The 22350-nt window shown below is 41.8% G+C and overlaps 3 protein-coding genes across 8 annotated transcripts in view; 2 read left to right on the forward strand and 1 right to left on the reverse strand.

Moving 5' to 3' along the window:
- Window positions 1-22350, reverse strand: part of adam22 (ADAM metallopeptidase domain 22) — a 34136-nt gene that overhangs the window by 949 nt on the left and 10837 nt on the right. For 3 of the 6 annotated variants that reach the window (XM_088386803.1, XM_088386801.1, XM_088386802.1), the window contains exons 4-32: window positions 22181-22247; window positions 20867-20949; window positions 19180-19246; window positions 13088-13148; window positions 12938-13014; window positions 12545-12619; window positions 12197-12268; window positions 11357-11523; window positions 11162-11246; window positions 10954-11044; window positions 10726-10777; window positions 9321-9420; window positions 9102-9173; window positions 8919-9011; window positions 8767-8847; window positions 8643-8693; window positions 8128-8191; window positions 7944-8049; window positions 7759-7878; window positions 7523-7691; window positions 7350-7461; window positions 6758-6848; window positions 6578-6631; window positions 6308-6508; window positions 6081-6181; window positions 5939-6005; window positions 4836-4925; window positions 3836-3959; window positions 941-3717 (exon numbers count right to left, since the gene is read on the reverse strand). In XM_088386803.1, coding sequence (XP_088242929.1) covers window positions 3697-3717; window positions 3836-3959; window positions 4836-4925; window positions 5939-6005; window positions 6081-6181; window positions 6308-6508; window positions 6578-6631; window positions 6758-6848; window positions 7350-7461; window positions 7523-7691; window positions 7759-7878; window positions 7944-8049; window positions 8128-8191; window positions 8643-8693; window positions 8767-8847; window positions 8919-9011; window positions 9102-9173; window positions 9321-9420; window positions 10726-10777; window positions 10954-11044; window positions 11162-11246; window positions 11357-11523; window positions 12197-12268; window positions 12545-12619; window positions 12938-13014; window positions 13088-13148; window positions 19180-19246; window positions 20867-20949; window positions 22181-22247 — 2614 coding nt within the window. In that variant the 3' untranslated portion in view covers window positions 941-3696. The remainder of the gene's footprint in view (window positions 1-940; window positions 3718-3835; window positions 3960-4835; window positions 4926-5938; window positions 6006-6080; window positions 6182-6307; window positions 6509-6577; window positions 6632-6757; window positions 6849-7349; window positions 7462-7522; window positions 7692-7758; window positions 7879-7943; window positions 8050-8127; window positions 8192-8642; window positions 8694-8766; window positions 8848-8918; window positions 9012-9101; window positions 9174-9320; window positions 9421-10725; window positions 10778-10953; window positions 11045-11161; window positions 11247-11356; window positions 11524-12196; window positions 12269-12544; window positions 12620-12937; window positions 13015-13087; window positions 13149-19179; window positions 19247-20866; window positions 20950-22180; window positions 22248-22350) is intronic. The other 3 variants (XM_088386805.1, XM_088386806.1, XM_088386804.1) reach the window with 3 other exon arrangements.
- gtpbp10 (GTP-binding protein 10 (putative)) lies at window positions 30-2539 on the forward strand. Its single transcript, XM_088386824.1, has 10 exons — window positions 30-196; window positions 518-711; window positions 775-866; window positions 981-1125; window positions 1196-1269; window positions 1338-1390; window positions 1467-1574; window positions 1655-1732; window positions 1802-1925; window positions 1988-2539. The coding sequence occupies exons 1-10, from the start codon at window positions 164-166 to the stop codon at window positions 2188-2190; spliced, it is 1104 nt and encodes a 367-aa protein (XP_088242950.1). The 5' UTR covers window positions 30-163; the 3' UTR covers window positions 2191-2539.
- cldn12 (claudin 12) lies at window positions 13697-16382 on the forward strand. Its single transcript, XM_088386825.1, has 3 exons — window positions 13697-13857; window positions 14485-14746; window positions 14818-16382. Exons 2-3 carry the CDS (start codon window positions 14528-14530, stop codon window positions 15676-15678), a joined length of 1080 nt encoding a protein of 359 aa, XP_088242951.1. The 5' UTR covers window positions 13697-13857; window positions 14485-14527; the 3' UTR covers window positions 15679-16382.

Consider the following 22350-nt stretch of genomic DNA (forward strand, 5'->3'; position numbering starts at 1 on the left):
ACATTACCGACACCTACTGGTTGAAATTATATGAACTGGAAAAAAAAATCACTAGCAAGTGATTCGTTCACTCACTAGCCAACACTATCGGAGTGCTGTCCTTCTAGTGCACGCCGATTAGCCGCTAGCATATTAATAGCATGCGGCTCAACGCTTTTTAAAGATGGTTTACCTTTGCAGAATTTGCCTCCGTAAAGTAAGTATTACCGTGTGCTCAAACGTGTCCTTGCTGATTCGTAAATGATCGTACATGCTTGTTAATCGGTATCCAAGTAGCTACGAAGCGGTCACACGTCAAAACGACGCTAACTATGTAAACAACGTTTTTTATATGTAGTCCGCAAACTGTTAGTGAGCACTAAAATGTCGTTTGCCGAGGTGATCATAGTTATGGCACATGAAGATGTTGATAAGCCAGCCAGATCTACTACTAATTAAATAACACATTGCAAAATATCCGTTTCATTAAATAACAACACTGGCCATACTAATGATTACTTTTGAAAATCCTTTTCAGTATGGAAACTTTGTGGACAACGTCCGATTGTTTGTTCGTGGAGGTACTGGCGGCATGGGCTTGCCCCGTGTTGGGGGTCACGGAGGAAACGGTGGAGATGTTTGGGTGGTCGCTGCAAAGAGCATGACCTTAAAAAAGGTCAAGGACAAGTACCCTCAAAAACGCTTTGCAGCCTACGTAGGAGCGAACAGCAGGTGGGAGGATGTTCGTGTGTTTACCGTGTTTATCTGGCTTTTAACAATTTTGTTTGTCAACAGTGTACGTTCCTTGAAAGGACAGAGAGGGAAGGACAAGGAGATTTTGGTTCCTGTCGGTATCACGGTGACCTCTGATGATGGCAAGATACTCGGTAGGTGTCTCATTTGATGTTATCGTCAATACAGGGAAAACATACTTTGAGTTTTATGACTGAGATGCTTTCACCTGGTCTCAATGTGCAATTATTTTTCCGCTCCCTCACAAGGAGACTTGAACGCAGACGGTGATCGTGTGCTGGTGGCCAAAGGAGGAGACGGCGGCTCCTTCTCCTCCGCTTTCCTGCCCAGTAAAGGCCAGTCGAGGCAGATCAGACTGGACCTCAAACTCATCGCCGACATGGGCCTGGTGGGGTGAGTACACAAGCTTTGAGATCGTTTTAACAGTTCATTTGTCGTTTTTAAGAACTTTACTTTCCATCAGTTTCCCGAATGCGGGGAAGTCGTCTCTGCTGACTGCCTTGTCGAATGCAACCCCGCAGATAGCCAACTATCCTTGTAAGTCCTTGATTGACACCACACATAATTATCTTCATGCAGATCAACAATTGTTTTTGTTTTTGCAGTCACCACTTTGAAGCCCCAGATCGGACAACTATTGTACGAAGACCACAAGCAGGTGTGAAAAATTCCTTGTTCCTTGACCTTTCTAGTTCCGTCCTGTTGCTGATGAGGTCGCTTCCCCGCTGGTCTAGATCTCCGTTGCGGACCTCCCGGGCTTGATCGAAGGCGCTCACATGAACAAAGGGATGGGACACAAGTTCCTCAAGCATGTGGAGAGAACCAAGCAGCTACTGTTTGTGGTTGGTGCCGGTATTTTTTGTGCTCATCTACAAGCAGGTCACATTTTCACTTTGATTTAAAAATGTGATTTTTTTTTTAGGTGGACGTTTGCGGCTTCCAGCTGGCGAGTCAAACGCCGTTCCGCTCAGCTTTTGAGGCCGTGCAGCTGCTCACCAAGGTCACACATCTAGCTGCTTGACTTCTCCGAATTGAATCCTGACCAGTTTTTTCCTCATTTGCTTTTCAGGAGCTGGAGTTGTACAAGGAGGAATTTGTGAGTAAACCGGCTCTACTGGTGGTCAACAAGATGGACTTGCCCGATGCGGAGCGTAAACTAGAACAGCTGAAAGAGCAACTTGCCAACCCCGAAGGTAAACAAAAGCTTCTGGCTTTTCTTGAAAAAGATCTAACTAACCGTCTGTGTGCGGTGCAGAATTCTGCCAGTCGTTGCCCGACGATATGACACCCAAGAGCTTCATGGCGTTCAGGCAAGTTGTCCCCATCTCGGCCGCCACCGGGTTCGGCGTGGACCGCTTGAAAGATTTCATCCGGGAGTCCCTGGAAGAAGAAGACTCCGACGCCACCGAGGCTTTCAGGAAAGAACGACTGCAGCTCCTGAGGCAACACTCGCAATAAAGACTTGTTTTGTACATAGCAGGAACAAATGTGTCGATGAAAGATTTATTTTATATTAAATATTACAATACAGAATAATTAGGACAAAAAATAGGGGGTTGATTTTTGCATCAGTCTGTACAAGCATACAGGCAATAAATAAGACGGCACAAACAAAAGACAAGAGTGTACTTACGAGTGTGAAAGGTTGGGAAGTGTCGATGCTTGGAGTCCTCCAGGAATACATTCAATGGACAGACAGTCCTGCACGTGTCCGTCGGGTGAATTTTCGTTCATGACGTCAAGACAAACGCAGATCACTGAATGTAATGCGTCATCATCATTATTAAATGTTTGTGATGCTGATGAAGCGCTCTGGTTGGTTGAAGGCAAATCTCATTTACGGTCGACAACAAGCACTAAGGGAGGGGCCAAAAAAAAAAAGTAAATAAAAGTGTCAAAGTCATCAATACATAAATACAATAAAGCACGTCAGTACTGAGCGAGCCGCCGCCGCCGCTGTACATGATGGCGAGAATAGAAAATATACTACAGTGGTCGCAACATGAATTCAGTAATGTGCCCTTCGTATTAACGCTAAGTCTAATGCAGACATGAATTACAAATGTGCTAAACAAAATGACAATTAACTATACAAAGAATTATGTTTCCTGTCATTAAATCCCTTCGCTTAATTAGCATCCATTTGTCACTCAAAAGAGCTCGATCCAGCCAGCTGTGCAATTTTCAAAATAATTAGAACCTCAGACGTCCTTAAGGATATTTTGGCCTAAAGTTTCACCAAATCACTAAATTCACTTTAGGTCACATTTTATGACCTAAGCAGAGTACACAAATTCTGGCCAAATACACGGCTCGGTTATTTGATGTCAAAAAAAAAAAAATCATCCTGAGTGATTCTCCTGTGGTGTCATTTTCTCTCTTCCTAATCGACTCAAAAATGGCAGATGACAAAAAAAATATCAATTTTACACTTGTTCAATGTTATGATTCAACGCATAGTTGCACTAAAACTAAATTTTTCCTCACACGTGGACAAAATATATTTGTACATTCTATTGTGAACGGAGACTGAAACTTAAGTCGTCACAGAGCGATTTAAAAAAAAAAAGTGCAGTTTTTCTTTACATATGTACACAACAAACAGCGAGGAGGCGTTTTTTTTTTAGCGATGATGCAATATTGTTGGTTATAATGGAAAAGGGGGAGAGAGATGTGAAACGTGTGTGTGTGTGTGTGTGTTCCTCGCATGCGTTGTGTCCAAAAGGGTCCTTTGGAGCTGCTTCATGCATTCAGTGTTTGTAGCCACAAATGCTCCACTTGATCTGGTGATGCTGCATGGATGTGTGGACCACATGAGGAGGGGGGTCAAGGTATTTTGGGAGGGGGGTCTGAGCTCCAGTTTTACGCCACTCGTGGTTCACCCGGCGTCTTGAATGATGAGATGCTCATCCCGGTCTACGTCGGTTTTGCTTCGTGTGTTTTTCATCCGGTGACGACGTGCTCTTATATTGACGTCTCCCACAGCTGCACAGAGAACAAGAGAAGACCAACTCTTCAAAAATTGGACTGTTCATCATGTAGCGAGGTGTCATGGAAGAAAAATTCTGGGCTATGCTTTCGAATTGGAGCAATAAATAGTTACTCTGGCGCTCTGCCTGTTTGCTTTCCGCTGGTCGTCGGGGAGAGGCGGCATGGGGTAAGGGTATCTCCTGCTGGATGCGATGGAGCCTGTAGAGGAAGTGGGAGACTTGGCCGGGGAAAGGGTCCTACGGGGAGAAAAGAAGAAACATCAAAAACTAGAGTAGCATTGAGAATAAAAGAAAAATGCTCCTCATCAGCAGAAGCGCACACAAAATCATCAGCTTGTTTATAAGGGCAACTTTAATAGCCACTTTCCTCACATCATGCTTTAATTTTTTTAAAGTTCATAACATCATTCCTAAGCATGTGATTCAATGTGAGGAGTGCGGAGAGTGAGAGCAGTGCTGGGAGCAGCCTCAGACGATTAAGCCAAGTCGCCACAATGAACCTGAGCCTGACAACAGTTTGAGGTCATAATACAAAAACTACAATTGAAAATGTATAAAAGGTAAGTTTAAAATTTTAATGCCATGATGTTATGTTGAGGAATACCTGGAATATGAAAAGATAACTTTTGATTATGAAGATCACCATTTATGCATCTAAGGGATAATCCAGAAAAATCCACATGATGCTTTCTAATTAACTTCACTACCAGTTAAGAAATACCATTTGAATATAACCAAGTAAAGACGACAGTGGATGGAGGCTTCTCTCCTCTGTTGTCATGGAAACAATGTAGTGGTGGGCACAGCGTTCAGGGTGGCGACCTGCTGTGGTCACGCGGTCACACACACACACGTACACTTGGCGCCACGACGATTAACATGCAAGAGGACATGAAGAAAATGGACACATTACACATAGAGACATTTTGGATCAACATATAAAAGCGATAAGAGCCAGAGGGAAAAAAAAAATCGTTTATGCTTAGCAGCAATCCCTTAATGGAATTGTTTTGAATGTATTCATTTTTAATTTGCTTGGCCAAGCCACAAATGAAAGCAAAAGGGGAGGGGGGGAGGGTTACTAGACAAACAGGGCACAGTCTGAGATAATACCTAAGGTACGGTCCTTGCGTGTTTTTATTCACATCTTCTACCCATTTAGTTACATCATAATAGTCTGTTTTGTCGTGCGGGGTTAAATACCTGTGGGAGGGGGGGAGGAGGGGTTGATAGACAACAAACAAGGAGAGAAGAGGGAGGGAGTGAAAGAATGAAAGGAGGAGTAAGTGATGGGAGGGGGGGAGGAAGAGGAAGAGATTTAAGAGAGCAGAGCACAGACATCCTGAACAGACAGCACGATGCAACTGGACAGTGAATGAACTTCATGGGGAGAGAAAAAGAGAGAGAGAGAGAAAAGAAAACTAAAAACAAGTCACACACACGCAGACACACACCACCTGTGTTGTGCATTCGCATCATGCCATTGTTGTCGGTGGCATGCTTGCTATGCAAAGAGATCCTTGTGATGCCAAATTCAGCCCGTGCACACGGTTGTCATCACGGTGCATTCGCAGGCATACAGTAAATAACAAGTACAAGACAGTTTAGGCCACTGTGGATAGAAAAAGTCTACACACCCCTGTTTAAATGGTGAACCTGTATGACTCAAGTAAAAAAAATATAGATATCTACTCAAATAATGTAAAGTTGCACTACATTCTCAGTTATACAAGGGTGTGCATACTTGTGCAACCACATTATTTCAGTTGGTTTTAGTTGCACTCTCAAAACTATATTATCAATTGAGCAATGCAAGTTATAGGTAGTTTTTTTTTAAATAACAAAAAAACATTCAAAAGGAGTGTGTAGGGTTTTTTATACCCACTTTTTAAATCTTTTTTTTTAAATTAATATTCCTATTTGATATAGTCATAACAAGAAATTAAAGTAACCATTCAAACCAGGAGTGGGCAAACGTCTGTGTTCAAAGCAAAGGCAATATTTGATTGCAATAAAGTAAAAAAAAACAATATTTAGTAAGATAAATTAAAATTGAATTAATTGAAAAAAAATTAATAAAAATAATTTAAGGGAGGAAAAAAAGAAAACAAATATTTACTTTACAATGGGCCACAGTGATAGTTTGCCCACCCCTGATAAAACCCGTTCCACCATTTTTTTTGGTCCTCATCATTTCCTGTCACAGGGTAACTTACTCTGTGGAGTTGGAGCGAGCACGGAATTTCTTTCCTTTCAGTTTCTTGCGATGGCCGCTCATGTTTCCTGCCGATAGAAAAAAGACAAAACATCATAAAGGAAGAGAGATGACTTTCTGCGGCGGCATTCCTTGGCTGCTACCTTGCCACGAGTTGCTCCTCGGCCTCCCGTTTTCACAAATATCCGAGATGTGTTTGGCGTCTGGGATTCTCTCGCTCCACGAGTGGGAAAGGCCATTAGATCTACACAACACATAGTTTCTTTTCTTTCACCGTACTCTGACATTTTATAAACCACAATACTACATAGACATATGAGACATAGAATGTCTTCCACACAAATGAGTGAATGATGGCGAGATGGCACACCTGAAGCCAAACAGTGAGATGTTCTGTGTAATGGATGGGATGGAAGGCGTGAAGGACAAGGCGCATATCTGAAGGTGCGACAGACACGCTGACCTCTTCTTGGAGCTGCAACCCGAGTTTGTGCTCACGCCGGGCGGCATGTCGCTGTAGAAAGAATCGGCGTCGTTCGGCTTTGTGACATAGTCGCCCGGCGGCATTTGTCTGCACGTATAACAGGGACCATTCAGCATGTCTCCGGAAAATGATCAAAAAATAAAAAAAATAACAAACCGGCAGAATCTTCGGTGAACCTCCGACTCCACGTAGCATCTCCGCTTGTAACTCCTGTGAAGAGGTGGAACGTTACTCAACACTGGAAGACAACTACTGCCAGAAATTACTTGCATCATCTCCATCAGTTATCATCTTATAATGTGGCACTTGTTAAAAGCAAACATTTTTGTCGCTCACTTGTAGCACCAGGCCGTCACAGCCAGGATGAGGGCGAGGAAGAGGATGGAGCCGACGATGGCGCTGATGATGATGTTGGTACTGCTGATGCCTGTCGCACAAGGGACACGTTTGTGTTATTGTTTTTTTGTCGTTTTGAAAAATTCGAAGACCAACAAAAAGCGCACAACAGGCAGGGAGAGTGTCAGCGGAGAAAAAGAGGGATAAGGGTTACCACTTTTTCCTTCTTTCTATTCTTAAAGGAGTCGCAGGGTTCTCATTCGAGGAAGAAAAAAAAAACACCCTCCTCATGTCCATTGAATTAATTTGAATTTGGGATGGAAGGAGGAAGAAGGAGGAGGAAATTACAAGCAATGAAAATCTAACCTCAAGCCACTCCGCCAAAGTCATCAGCCTGTCAACAAAGAATGTGTGCGGAAAAAAAAAAAAGAAGCAAAACAAAGAAATGAATGGCAATGGACATTAAACAAAATCATGAACTATTCAAACAGAGCAACATATTAGAAATGAAATTTTCTTTGAGGAAATCAAAGTCAAATGTGGATGGGAGGAGAAGAGTCGCCAATTCAATAAATAGAAGGATGAGCGCTACCTGAAACAGACGCTGTGGGTCCCACCACAAGATAGCTGAGAGGCGACGTGGAGTTGCAGTCGTCTCCGGCCCAGCCCAGGTAACACACACACTTCAGCTTATTGCTGCACACCTGCACCACAACATAATCAATAACACAACATCTTCCCGTAACGTGAATATTCGCTTTGTACCCCGTGTCCCGAGCAGACGCTTTTGTCGGTGGTCCCGGGGCAGATGCTGAAGTTGAACTGCTGGATGGGGAGACATTTGTGGTTGAAGCAGATGCGGTCTGTCCCGCAGGCGGTGCCGTCTTCCACGTAGCCCAAGTCGGTGTCTCCGTCGATCAGCACGTGAGCACCGCTGACACGGCAAACACAAACGGCGTCAATTCGCTAGTTAGGTTCGATTCCGAAGTCGGATGGCGGACCTGCAGTCCAGAGAGGCGCTATGTCTTGCTACGGAGAAGGAAGTCAGGCCTCCCTGCAGCTCTCCCAGTCGTGGAGCAGGAGAGATGTTGGAGCACAGCAGGTAACCGCAGTGAACGTCCCTGGAACATGAAAGTATAAATGAGTACACGTGTGGAAGTCAGCGTCAGACGCAGAGACAACGTACTGCTTGTTACACTGGATCCACGTGTCTTTGTCCCGCCCACAGTTGCCCTTCTCGGTGCCTTCGATGTTGAGCTTCTCGTAACAGAACTTATCAGCTGCAGTTGCCTCTGGATGGGAGAGTGTATTACATGTGGTAGGTGAAAAATGATTTGTGAACCAAGACAAGGATATTGTATGAGACTTACTCTCTCCCCAAATGTACTTGCACTGTTTGTCTTTGGTTTTGCATCTCCCGTTAAAGCAGCGCCCCTAAAGAAGAAACATTTTTTAAAATTAATTTTATTATTTTTACTCACATAAATATTTAAAACGGCGTTAAAATAGACTTGGATTTTTTCTTGTAATGAGTTTGTTTTTTTAATTTCATTTTGCTTTTTGTTTATAAAATTCAGTTTGTATTACTTAGTTCATAGAGCAAGTTTTTATTTTATTTTTACAATTTTTTTATTTACTTTATTTGAAAATTTTTTAAATTATTATCATTATTTTTATTATTTTATTTTATATATTTTTTTCTCCATGAGTTTTACCCTTGATTCAAAACAGTCCAGATGTGATAGGACGTGATAATTATTTTAAATTATTATTAATTTAAAAAAATAAAAATAAATATCAATTTAATTATTCTATTGTATTATTTTTTTTCTCCATGTGTTTTAGCCTTGATTCAAAACAGTCAAACTGTGATAGAACGTCTCACCTGGTCTTTTTCGCACGTGTAGCCATCCATCTTGTGCAAATTTGGTGGACACTGCAAAACGAGACACGCCTCGATAAAGATCCATTTGCCATTTCTAGCAGCTTGATTTGTCAATTATGCTTACCTGGCTGGAATTTCCCGTGCAATTTTCAGGAATGTCACAGTCATTCACCGCGTCTCGGCACACGACCCCCAAGAATTCCATCTGCGCGAGCATGAATGACATCATGATGTGGAGTGAACGAAAGAAAAGGTGGGCAGTGACTTGTTTCCAACCTGGCAATTATTGCAGCAGAGTCCGTCGCTACATTTCGAGCCTTGTGTCAGCGTGCACTTTTTACAGCAGTTCTCGCCCTCTCTTGCACACTCCTGTCACAAAAGATTTTTTTGGGTTACCATTTATATTCATATTTATCTGATTAGGAATTGTGTGGTCCTATGCGGCTGATGAAAACTCACCGCTGGGCTGCCACAATCACATTCCTCCCCGGACTCCACAAAGCCATTACCACATTCAGGAGGGTCCAGAAGCTGAAGATTAAACAGAATAAAAAAATATTTGAATAAATAAACAATAAATAAATAAATAAAAATGACCTCCAAGGTTGAAACATTTGCATCTACGATTTTAATTTAAATCTGAGTGTTGGGGAATAATGTACTGTGTAGGAGACATACTTTAAGGGGCTTGTTGAACAAACAGGTTCCTCCTCCACTGTTGAGGAAGTTGTAGTACTCCTCCACGTTGCAGTCGGAGAACCTCTTGGGCAGGTAGAAACTGTTTGGCACAACCACAGCATAAACAGGCCCGTACCATAAATGTCACCCATTTGTTTGAGAAATACTGGAGGCTCCTTTCTAAATTGTTACACAACTAGCGTGCTGTAGTTTGTCGGAGTAATGAAGCTTAATGGATGTGTAAAACTGCAACTTGGACAGTTATTGTATAATTTGTATGATTCATCTTATGCGGTTTACTCCCAAGAATGATATCAATAAAATCCTGCAGCATTGCGACAATCTCAAGTACGTTATTATTTACTTTTATCGAATCTATAGCCGCTATAGAATAACTGTAATGCTTCTTGTATTTACAAATCATGTTGGAAATATAAAAGATGGCTACTTTTCATTCTTTCTTTCTCACTCTTTGCTTCTCATATATAGATGCATACTCATCCACACATAGGGGATAAACCTGTGAAAACAGAATACTGAGAGGAAGGAGTTAGGCTGTTCAGACATGCAGGCGCTGCGGAGTCAAAAGAAGATGGCGTCCATGAACATGGCGGAGCTCGCTTATTGAATACATTGAAGTGTCTGAAATACCACTGAGTTGATTTGAGTAGAGAGACGGTAGAAGACAGAGTGCTCTGTCACGTGACTGACATTGCAGACAGTATCAATCGACTTACACATGGACAAGAAATGGATAATGAAAAGACCAAAGTGAAATTACCTACATATAAAGTCGGGCCACAACATTAGGTACACCGGAACAAGCTAAAAGGATTTTGGTTGAATGCTTTTTGTGTCAGCATTATTCACAAACTGAATTGTTTTGCAGGGAGATCATCTGCATCTTATTAGGTATCCCTAATGAAGTGTCCACTTGATGGAGACTAGAATTACATAGATGAGCGTTATTGTTCAATGAGCTGATGCCAAATACAGTCGGTATTGACAAAAGGAACATCAGACTGTATTTGTTCACATCATTTGAACAAACGGAGACGTTTGCTTGTGATGGCTGACAACCATTTTGCCAAGGCTTTGGGGTCAGAAGAGCATAAGCAATGTTCTAGTCAGGTTTCTGCTCACCTGCTGTCCCATTTGGGATAAAGGAAAAGCGCAACAAGTATTTAAGAGGGAGTATTGACATCAACGCACAACACAGAATCACAATGACACACAATTACATGTTTTGGTGGCGAACTAACTGCTACTTTAAAATGTAATCATGGGCTGCCGCCTAGTGGTGGCTTTTATAACTGCAGATATTCTGCGGTATGAAATGACTGCTACCGTTGCGATATATATATTTTTTGACTTTCAGTTAGTCTTCGAGAACATTTTTACCTACCCAACATCATCCATGATGCAGCCTGACCAACGATCGTCACACTTGCACTCTCCTGAAGAAAAAGACATAAAAAAAATCATCATTTATTATCATTTCAGATCAGATCATTTATTAAATAAAAAAAAGATATGTATCTTGAATTAGAGAAAAATCGGTGAAGAAATTGTGATTGCACGTCAATATATATCAGACGGGTTTTAAAGAATCGATTTAAATAGGACAAGGTACCATTAAGGATCCTCTTCTTATCCGAGAAGATGCCAATGTTCTGCCCCAGGGACTGAGCCAGCGTTATGGCCATCTCATCTGTTTTTCCATACTGATAAAGGGAGAGTACAACAACAAAAATATTGGATTAGTCTGGACATCATAAATCCAGCGGTCACGATTAGGATGCTCCGAGAAATAAACATGCCATCAGATGCACTTAGCTTACCTCATTGACACCGCCTCCTTTGGTGAGGGAGCAAACTCCTCCCATGTAGGAAGCTCCCCCCCAGCTGCTGTGAAAACGGTTCCCTCTGATAATAGACAAATTGAATAAAAACAAGTCTCTAAAAAGTAAACACTGTAAAAAATGTCATTGTCCAAACACGGTAAAATATTCAACGATGATAATAGCGGCACTCACGAGAATAGGTGTACAGAGTCGCATCGCTCCATGATGAAATCCTTGCGGTACTTCATAAATTCCCTCAGGGTCACCATGGGGTCGTCGTCAATGTTGAATTTGTTATCAGTGGACCACGTTTCCATGGCGACCAGCACAATGCGGGTATTGAGTTGTTCCTTGAAAATCTGGACAAATCAAAGGAGATGATTTTCATCAGTCATTTAAATGGTTTCAGTGAGGTATGCATTTTTTTTTTCTCCTTGAGGACCCTACAAATCAAAAGGAGACATGAAAATAATTCATTTCATTCCTAATCCTAATATTCATGCAAGATAGAAATGAAAATTTAGATCAGCAGTGGGGAATTTTTTTTCTTTCTCCCCAGTTAGGGGTCGTTTCAGTTTCCTAGTTGTCCGAGGGGCAAAATATGATGACGCATGATTAAGTCTGTTTCATAAGAGTTGAGCTGAGGTTTCCTTTGTTTCTAAGAGCTGCATTGCAGGCCAGCTCAAATGCTTGCGATGGCTGTCTGCACTTTTATGAGTTGACACAGCTGCGATTGGAGCCGTGGAAAGAAATTCAACTCTCGCATGGAAATCAATGGCAACTTCATATGAGCTTTTTCAAGGGCGAGACAAAAAAGCTCGACCTTTCCCGGCTGAACTTCAAGAGGCGATCGGCTTTCGGCCGGTCGCGTTTCCATAGCGAAGTACGGAAATGAATGATCCGGCAGTGACATTCATGCTAGCGGAGGGAGTGGGCTTGTTTAAATTAGAAATCAGCGTGATGCGTGCTCAGTGCCGATAGCAGGAAGTGCTTGTGGTGAGCTTTGCCTGAGAGGATCAATACAGTTCTTACCATGTCAGCCATATTGACCACTGACTTAGCATAGTTATTGGTGTGGCCCACGGAGAGGCGATGCTTCTTGTACTGGAAAGGGAGAAGAAGAAGAAACACGTGAATGGAAAATATCATCTTGTGCAACTTCATTTGAAAATATATCAATCTAAATGTAGTTTGCTATTTTTTATTATTTTTTCCCAAAAAGGATCCTTAGGCTTGATTTTAATATTTCAGATTAATTGATTGCAATGAGAAAATGCAATGAGATTATTTTTATATATCGCTATGTATTTAAAAAAAATATACACATAAAATGAAGTAAAGTGAGAAACCAAGCAAGCATGTACATAATCCAATACTTACCATTAAATGGTCATTGATCACCATCAACTCGATGTATTTGATCTCATCTTCCACACTCCGTGTCATGTGCGATGCCTGAAAATAACATAGTAAACAAAATATCATGGGAAGCTTGGCGACAACAAATCAAGTCGCAAGTGATGAAAGGTTTCTTTGCTACCATAGATAAAGTTTGTCCCCCCCAAAAATAAAAACAGATGAGAGGAGTTTTCAGGGTATCTGAGAAATGATGATGATGACGCACAACGTAAATATTTCATGGGGAGGAAGTGGAGGAATGTGAAGAGCTGCTGAGTGGGAGGAAACTCTTCTCCTTTTAGTTTTGTGAACAAAAACACATAAGTGGGGACACTGGCTAACTAACAAGCAAAATGTCTTTATAAATTTAAATACCTGTCTCTTCTTTCTCCTGTGGACAAGTCGTGACCCAGGAAATGGTGGACTGGGGAAGGGCGGCTCAGGAAGGTTACCTAAAGGAGGTCATTGATATCAGTGGTCATATTTAAAATCAATGACTCATTTATTATCCGCATGCAATCTTACCGTTGAGGAGGTCATGAAGTCCATCTGGTCCTCCATTTTTGTATATCAAGTGGACATCACTCTGAAGACAAAAAAAAAGCAGATCTTAAATTCAAATCTCAAAACTATGAGACACTAGGATACTTCGTCGTCATATTTATTCTCAGTAAAAAAACTTAACTTTTGTCAAATGAAAGAAAAGAATTGTAATCACAAGTATGAAGAGGAATAGCCTGGAAATAGCACAATTAATGAGAACAATAAACCTGTTTCAAGCCAAGGTGAACATATATTGGCTTTTTTTTTTTAGTAGTCTTTTTACAGGACTCTAATGGCCTTGAATCAATTTAACAACTTGAAATTGAGTCAATTAGGTGGCTCTTTATCTCCAGTCTGTGCCTATTGTCCGCGAATAAACTGTTTTTATTGAGTTCCTTTTATATTGAATTTTTTACAACTAAGTAAAATTAACAACAGTAACATAAGTCAAATTCCCACCTAATTGAAATGTCAATTACAACATTTCAGGATACAAAACACCCAATAATAAAACTAAGTATATCGTACCTTTCTTTTTGTGTGCAGTGTGATGACGTAATCTTAGTCATCCGCCTGCGAGACAACAGTTGGGGAAACTCCACCCTACTCTTTCCTGTTTACGCCTCTTATGCTAATGCTAGCTAATATATTTCAATCGGACACTCTGATCTGCATTGCTGGAAAAAAAGAATGACCCAATGTGACATACGGCAACTTTTGACGTAAACACTACTTGGCTCTTGGAAAATAAGGTACGAACCGAGTCGTTGAAAGTCGATCGCGACCGTGGTTAGCATCAAAGACGTTCAAAGAGTTGAAGACTCAACAGGTTGCAGCGGTGCTAACTTGTTAGCAAACAGCCGGAATCGGAGTCGCGTTCGAGATCAGGAAAACAAGTTTTTAAAATATGATCACTTAATTTAGTTATGCGGTTTATTTATTTTAAATTCAATGCAATTTAAATAACCTATTCACCTGAAGTGAATATCAAGTGGAAAATCAATGTAGCCCACACAGCGTCTTATGCCCGCTGTAAAAGTAAAATGACAGACCTCGATTTAAGCGAAATCGATTGTGTTTTGTTCAGTGGGTCCTGGTGCACTTTCCCAGCAGCCTCCGCCCGCAGAACCCCTGTCACTGTTTGCTAATGAAATGAGAGCATTGTCTCGGGAGCTGTTGATATTAGGTCAACTACACTGCAGTGTATAGAAATACAAGAAGGGGGGCAAAAAGATAGGTCAGCCTCTGGCTCACTTCATTAGTGTTATTTTCCCATAAGGTGAGGGGATGAGTTAATTGGATAAATTAATAAAACTAACAATGTGGCTGGAAATAAACTGAACAATGAAAAATATAACTGGAGCATATTTCTTCAACAGGCCCTTTTTCCTCGGCTGCAGCACCTCCCAAAATCCAACCACAATGTCGTGCCGGAACATCCACGCCACCAACGCCTTTGCCTTCATCATCGCTTTTGTGTCAGTGGCCGGCTTGGCCGTGGCGGCGTTGGTCCCTCAGTGGCGCGTAACCCGACTGGTCACCTTCAATCGCAACGCCAAGAACATCAGCGTGTACGACGGGCTGTGGACAAAGTGCGTCAAGCAGGACGGATATTCGGGATGTTACTTCTATGATGCAGAGGTACGCTTGCTGGAGTTGCCAGTTTGTAAATCCAGCAGCCAAAATGCTAAATAGGCCTCTCTTGTTTGCAGTGGTACTCCAAAGTGGACCAGCTGGACCTGAGGCTGCTTCAGTTCTGCGTGCCGGCGGCTTTGGCTTTCGGCTCCGTGGCCCTGCTGCTGTGCATGGCCGGCATGTGTAAAACATGCTGCTGCTCCGACAAACCCGAACCGGACATCAAGAGCATCCGCTTCTTGGTGAACAGCGCTGGCTGTCACCTGGTGGCGGGCGCGTTTCTCTTCCTGGGCGGGTCCGTCGCCATCCCACCCTCCATTTGGTTCCTGTTCGGCACCAAGGAGCTCAACAGGAGATACGCCAATATTTTCACAGACGGATTTGCTCCGTACGTGTCCATCGGCTGCTCCGGGGGGTTGATCCTGGCCGCCTTGCTCATGTTCATGTGGTACTGCATGTGTAAGAAGCTGCCCTCGCCCTTCTGGTTGCCCCTTTCCAATATGCCCTCCTCTGCATCCACCCAGCTGCTCACGGCCAATGGATTACCGCCGTCTCCGATTTACGCTCCCCAGACCTTGCCGCCTCAGGCTTATCCTCCCACGGTGATCGACACCCAGCGTTACGTTCCCGCGCAGGGCTACATTCAAAGCGTGGCTGCCCCTGCGCCGGCGCAGGTGTACGTGTCTCAGATTTCGGCTCCTGATGGTTACGGGTCAGAGGTGGGCGCGACCCAAGCCTACAGCTACGCGCCGTCACAGACCTACGCGCAGTCACAGAGCTACGCGCCTTCTCAGAGCTACGCGCCTTCACAGAGCTACGCGCCGTCTCAGAGCTACGCGCCATCTCAGGGTTACGCAGCTAGCTACGCCGGCCGCCGCTACTCTACCCGCTCGCGGATGTCCGCCATCGAGATCGACATTCCTGTCGTGACACAGTAAAAAAAAACGTCCTCGCAAATCAGATTTTTGTCATTACTCTTTGAGAGGTTCCCCTTAAATTAATATTACCACTTTCTTAAGGGGCTGATTAAAGAAGTGAGGGCCAGTCGAGCTTGCTGGATGTATTTTATATGAAGGAAAATGAGATGGGAATTTTGCAAGTTTTAGCCTTTGCAATTTGAAAAATGTGTTCTATCACACCACAATGTTGATTTTAATTCGATTAATTAGTTGTTTTTTTTAAATGTTACTTAAATATTTTCACAGAACTTTGGAGGTTCCATTTTTTGTCACAATTCTATCGAACAAACACTGTATGCCAACTGCTGTTACATTGAACGTGGAAGACTTAAAATGCTTGTCATCACTACTAAAATACTTAGCATAGACTAATTTGTAACATGAATCCACAGTTCATGTGATGTTGAAGAGAAAAAAAAAATGCACTAATTGTGAGTACTAACGTGTATCTACTGTGCCAATATTCCTTTTTGTGTTTTATAATGTGTTTGTGTGAACGCTAATCTGAATTTAACTGTATGGATGTAGAAGCTTGAAGTTCTAAACATTCCGAAACATGTTATATATTGTTATAGTGACCTAAGTATAGCATTTTTGTCATTTTATTTTGTTACACACTGAACGAAATATTTTTTTTCTACTCATTTTTTTTCCTATTAAACACAAATTGTTATTGCAATTAAGTTGTGTCTCTTACTTTCATTCCATGCAGTCTTAATTTGTAGAATTCTAAATTAGGAGTAAGGTCCAAAAGAGCTGAAAGTAATTTATTATGTTGGGAGAACAGAAGTGCATCATACTGAAAGCTATTTCTAATTTGGTTACTTTGAGGGGACAAAATGCTCAATTGAATTTACATCACTACAAATTCCAATAATGACTAGCCGTGTCAATAAAAAAATAAACAGCATTCGGCTATGTTGAATGGATTTCATTTAACTGCTCGCCATCCCTAATGAATTGTCCGATGGGTGTACATGACTGTCAATCAAACATTGTTTTGCCCTCTTGAGCTGACAATAATGAAAGCCGCTCTACGATGTGATAAGAATCAATCTGTCTCGAGGGAAAGCAACATCGGCGATGAAGCTCTTACTTAAAATGCAGCTTTTTGCTCCTTGATGTTTAGTCTCATCTTTGTAGTGAAGTGAGAATGTTCAATGAAGCAGCCTGCAGCACAACTATGCTTCTTTGATATCGGCTTTTTTAAAAAAAATTCATTGGCCGATGATTTTTAAATGATTTAAAGTGCAACAAATGCGGGCTGACCACTGTCTTCTTTGTCTTAGTCGACGAGAAGCACGTACGCAGCGTGTGGGCAATGGTTGGGGATTAAATCTCAAAACACAGATGGCTTTTCATATGTTGTTGGGCGAGAAAGAAAAGGGGGCGGGGCTTAGGTTGCCATGGGAGACGGCATCTTGCTGAAGATGCAGACGGCTGGCTGGCTGGCCGGTGAATACAATGCAACCAAGTGTAAACATGCTGCCCGAATGAGCAGAACCACAGGAGACCTCCCCCTCAATATTATCATCCAATCGGCTAAAAAAATAAACCTAGTTGGCACATCAAGCAAGTACCCCCCTCTTAGTCACAACCTGCCAGCATCACCCCCCTCCAAAAAAAAAATCCACCATGGTAACAGCATGTGAAAAATTTCCATCCCCCACATCCAGCCTGCTTGGGTCACATGATGTGCTTTGTCGCCTCACAATTTACAACAGCCAAATGTAGCCTTTCAACATTGCAAGTAATAATGGATGGAAAAAAATAATCTAATTGTAACAAAACTACCATGACTGGAATCTTGAATGGAAAAGCAAGCAATCTGTTCCAGCCCTCTGCCACAAAATGTCTTTTTAACGAAAAAAAAAGCCCTTTATAAGATTGTGCGTAATAAAGACAGGCATCAATAACACAATTATTATAAATTAAAAATAATTTGCCACATTTTTTTGCTTTTCAACTCAATGGACATTGTGCAGCTCTTCCTGGTGTGCGCGCCTTGACCACTAGAGGGCAGTATACATTGTCAAGGGTAAGGCGCATTTCAAACTCAATCTGCACCATAAAACATTTAAAGGCAATATCCTTCCGTCCATTATCCAAACCGCTTCATTTAAAGACAAAATACAACTTTTGAAGGCAACAAAATTCAAATTTGACCCTTAAAAGCTGAAACCTGAATAAAAACTCAAGTCAAAGAGCACCTAGCCTTCTCATCATTTTGCCTATTTCAGCTGACCAGCTGCAAGTTGTGCTGAATGTTCTCCGAGGCACAGTTGAGCAAGCAGAGTTGTCGAAAACCTCCGAGCATATGGCATTTTGTGCTTGTGCGTGCCAACGCTCTCTTCCCTCACTGTGTGTGCCATCACACTATGCACCCGCCCACCCATGGGAACACCTGACAATATGCACCTGCTGCTTAAGTGCTGGCTAATGTACTTTAATGGTGCGCAAGCATGTCAACGGTAGACGTCGGCAATTTTAATTCTCCATATAAATTGACGCCGGCAGCATTTTGTGGACGTTTCTGCCACGGCGGCAGACGACAGAGGGGGAAAAAAACAGGCAGATGGATTTGCAATATGGCCGACACGCCTCCTCCTGCTGTGATTTCTACTTTGACTTTAAAGCACGTCACAGCCGTCGAGTTAACGGTGCATCGATGATACTGACGGAAAGTGACGCGTGACTCGAACGACGTGAAGAGAAAAGAAGGCTCGGAAGATTTTAGAGCGGGGTGTGTTGAAACTAAAACAGGGCCCTAGAGGGCATTCACGCAGTTCTAAAAACAAATCAAACCTCAGAGGAACCGGTAGTCTAATTTACTAATTGACTATTTGAGTCACAGAGGTGTCAGCCCCCCCCCCCCCAAAATGAGAATGGTACCTCCCATCTGTTTGTCATCCTCCATAAAACAGAACAAAATGTGCCAGCTGACAAACAGATGGACAACTACATCTTTTTTGAACATCACATTCACCTCCGCTTGCCCTTCCGCTGCGTCTCATTTGCGGCCGTTATCGTCCGACCTTGAGCGTTTTGTGGTACAGCCATTAAATCTGTCATAAGGGCTAAGTATGGACGAGCCAAAGTTCTTTTCCTCTTTTTATATTTCGTCTCCTTTTTGCTTATGAACAGCAAAACCACTTACTACATCTCCCGGATATTTTAATTAGAGCAGACACACACGGAGAATGTGAGTCTCCGGGCGTCTGGAGGCAATCTCAAATCCGTCCTCTCCTTTCGACCATAATGCCTTTAATCGTTATTATCTAATTAGCGGAAGGCTCCTTTGTAACTGAGAGCATTGCTTTGTCCAGAGTTTGCTAGAAGATTGGCAAAGCCTCACATATGTAAGTGACTTTTGTCTCACGATCCTCTCCAGACAATATCTGAGCCCAGTTTGAAATCCCGTAATCCCATTCAATCCCTCCGTCCCAGGACGAATTATTCAATCAATATGACGACACTTACGTGGTTACCGCCGCCAGCTCCTCCAGGTTCAATCAGATACGTGTGATTGCCGTCAAAAAACATCCCGCTGAAAAAGAGCGAAGGAATAAAAAGCAGTTTGTTATTATATCGTTGAAAATCCAGATTCAATTATTTAAAAAAAAAAAAATTGAAATCAAATCAAATCATTGACGTAGGGTCACTAAAAGGAGCACTCTTTTTAAAAAGTCATAAATGAATTTCTCAGCTATGTTGAAGGTCTTTGCTGGAAAGCCCACGAGCACACGAAGTGACCGCGCCATGTCCGTTAATTAACTTTATCTCGAGCTTTTAGGAGATTGCCTGTGTCAAAAGCCGCAAAGTCGGGAAGGTTGAACCCGTGTGCGTAATCGGACTATTGCCTTTTAATCCTCAAAGTGTTGAAACGAGAACTAAAAGCGATCTAGTATTTAGCTACCTAAATCCACATTATTCACTCAATTCAATTAAATATGGAGTTATAATATATTTTTAAAAAATTCTCAACATTTTTAAAGGACATTTGAGACCATTTCAAAACAATGTACATAAATCGCACACGCGGAGCGTGACGTGGCAAAGTTTGTGTAAACACAACACTTGACTCACTGCCAAAAAATGCCTGGCAGTGATTGGCAGTTGTTGGACAGGCGAATAAAATATACTCAGGTTCACATTGGATCTTGAGAAACAGCATTAAAAGCAACCTAAATGGCCTTGCAGGTCAAGTTGGATGTTTGAAAATCTGAAATTTTCAATCCAACTTTTTCCTCAAGGCTACTTTTGTACACATTTTGCTATGGTAGCTAATTTATTGCACAGTAAGCAGATGAATCTGACATATGATCGTTTTGCAATGTGTATTGGCACGCTGGAAACTTGAATGATTTTCATCTGAGATGACTGCTGAAGTTGGAGAGCATTATCTGTATGCAGTTGAGATCTATTATTGCGGCGCGGGCTTAAGTTTCTCTTGTGTGTGTGTGTTGTGTGTGTGCAGGATGTATATTATGGTAAATACCTGAGACGATTTATGGGAAGTACACCAAGATGTCTGACACACAAATAAACGGCGCAGCAATTAGATTGGAATGCGCAGAAATAATTAAAAAAGACAAATCGAATGAAATCCAATATATGATTTGCTAGGGTGAGAACTTTGAAGAATGTGAATGTTATTAAAGCGCTCCGAATTTGCACACAAGATTTTTCTGATGGGCGTTGATGAGTTAGCGAACGGTTGTACTCGAAACGTCCTCAATGTCACAAAAAAAAATGCAGGGATGCGAATGATTGAATGAAATCAGAACATGTTAATTTTTCTGTGTAGCGATGAGTTATTCAATCGGCAATTGTCAGGACGTGATGACTAAACATGAATTAAAATGCAGCTTTCAATATGAAATTCCCTCACACTTGTAATGAGTCACATTTTTGTGCTGGAAATTTATACACACATCCAGGTTTCAAGTGTTTATCGAGACCTGCCAAAAATGTATATTAATATTGTTGTTAAATGTTTCTCAATCTAAGTTACCCGACTGTAGCTACCAAACAGATATGATTTGTACTACCTGCCTAATTTCAAATATTAAAAAAAAGCAGATGGCGTCTCGATTGAGTCAGCATTGATGTCATTGCAAGATGGGAATATGACTCAGTGTGTAAGCGTAATATCTGATGTACTTACTGTAGGCCATGACAAGTGGAGAGGGCGGCGAAGGAGTGAGGAACGTCTCGTACTTTCCCCTGGTAGTAGCAGTGCTCTCCTCCCTGTGAACAGAAAAACGGGATTACACATTTGCTTCAGTCCTGAAATATATTTCATATCAACGATACCTTCGATGCGGGCCTGATCGAAAGATCATCGAATTGGTTATCATTTTTTATACAACAGTCAGTTTAAATTATTATTCTAATCACTATAATTATATTTAATTTACATTTTTTTATAATTATAATTTATATTTAAGAATCATAATAATATATTCTTGTAAAGATATATTATTATTGATAATTATACATTTTTATTAGTTATTCCGTTAGAAGCACGACTTGTCTCGGTGTCTCATCCCCCCTCCCAACTTGAAGGCATCTTCTCCGCCTTTACTTCCAACCTTCTCTTGCTTCCCTGCAAGTAAACACGTTCATTTCTGCAGAAGAAGAAAGTGTACATGGTCTAAGTGCTCTTCCTGCTTGCTTCCTCGCTGCCTAACAGCTATTAGTAAGGCAGGAAGCCGAGCGAACTGACTCCCCTAGGAAACTCAGCTTTTATCAGGATCAATTACCGCCATGATGCAGCGCATAGCGACGCAGCGCACCGCAATACGCCCGCCTGGTTTACGCCATTAAAAGCATGCTGGACATGCTAGGACATTCAAATCTTGTGTCCGACACCACATTCCTAAATAGTGGCCAGTGAGGAAGCGGCAGTCCTTCAGTGATTCGAGCATATATATTTTTTTTTTTACTGATCTAGCCATCTATAGACTATTTATAGTAATACAAGTCAGCACATATAAAATGTTGCGAAGCGGCATCCTGGAGACACGTTGATAACAAAATGTCAAATGTGACCTTTTCATTTGTTTTGACGCGTAGCTGCAGGGTAAACGCGGAGACTAATTAAATATAATCGATTATGGCCGCGTTCCATTGAGGTGGGGCAAGGGCTAATAATGTACACGGAGGCACAATCCAGACAGAAATCGAGCCATACTTCAGAAAGGCCGTCGCTATTGCCAAGCATTCGTATTGAACAGCATCATTTTCAGTAAGCTAAAAGGGTCGTCATCAATGTCTGATTGAAATGGTATCGGTGTTGTAGTATCGCAGCATTTTCAAAAAGTATAGATGTACAATATTGGCACATATCGGTGCAGCCGTACTTATGTTAGAATAATTTTATGTTTAAGTGCATATTTTGGGATATGACAATAATACTTAATCTTAGTTGGAATAGTGTAGAAGAAAAAAAAAAAAAAAAAGATCTGCATAATCTTACAGCAGTGACGACCGTCTTCCCTTTTGCTGACAAATGCTTCTCCACGTATTCTGAAGACAGCAGATCGCTGGAAGAGAAAAGACCAAGAAAAAAAAAGTTACACAATGTCACAAAATGTGTGATTATCATTCGAGTCTCACTCTCTAGTGAATTTTATGGAACAATCGTAT

The sequence above is a fragment of the Syngnathus floridae genome, chromosome 10 (genome assembly GCF_059516105.1).
Source record: "Syngnathus floridae isolate MCC-2025c chromosome 10, RoL_Sflo_1.0, whole genome shotgun sequence".
NCBI classification, from domain to species: Eukaryota; Metazoa; Chordata; class Actinopteri; order Syngnathiformes; family Syngnathidae; genus Syngnathus; species Syngnathus floridae.

Bases quoted from the DNA above. Each gene is read 5' to 3' on its own strand.
- gtpbp10 (XM_088386824.1), top strand. From the start codon at position 164: ATGGTTTACCTTTGCAGAATTTGCCTCCGTAAA. The intron at 712-774 runs GTGGGAGGATGT...GTTTGTCAACAG, and splicing joins TACGTAGGAGCGAACAGCAG to TGTACGTTCCTTGAAAGGAC. The intron at 1,126-1,195 runs GTGAGTACACAA...ACTTTCCATCAG, and splicing joins GCCGACATGGGCCTGGTGGG to TTTCCCGAATGCGGGGAAGT.
- cldn12 (XM_088386825.1), top strand. From the start codon at position 14,528: ATGTCGTGCCGGAACATCCACGCCACCAACGCCTTTGCCTTCATCATC. The intron at 14,747-14,817 runs GTACGCTTGCTG...TCTTGTTTGCAG, and splicing joins GTTACTTCTATGATGCAGAG to TGGTACTCCAAAGTGGACCA.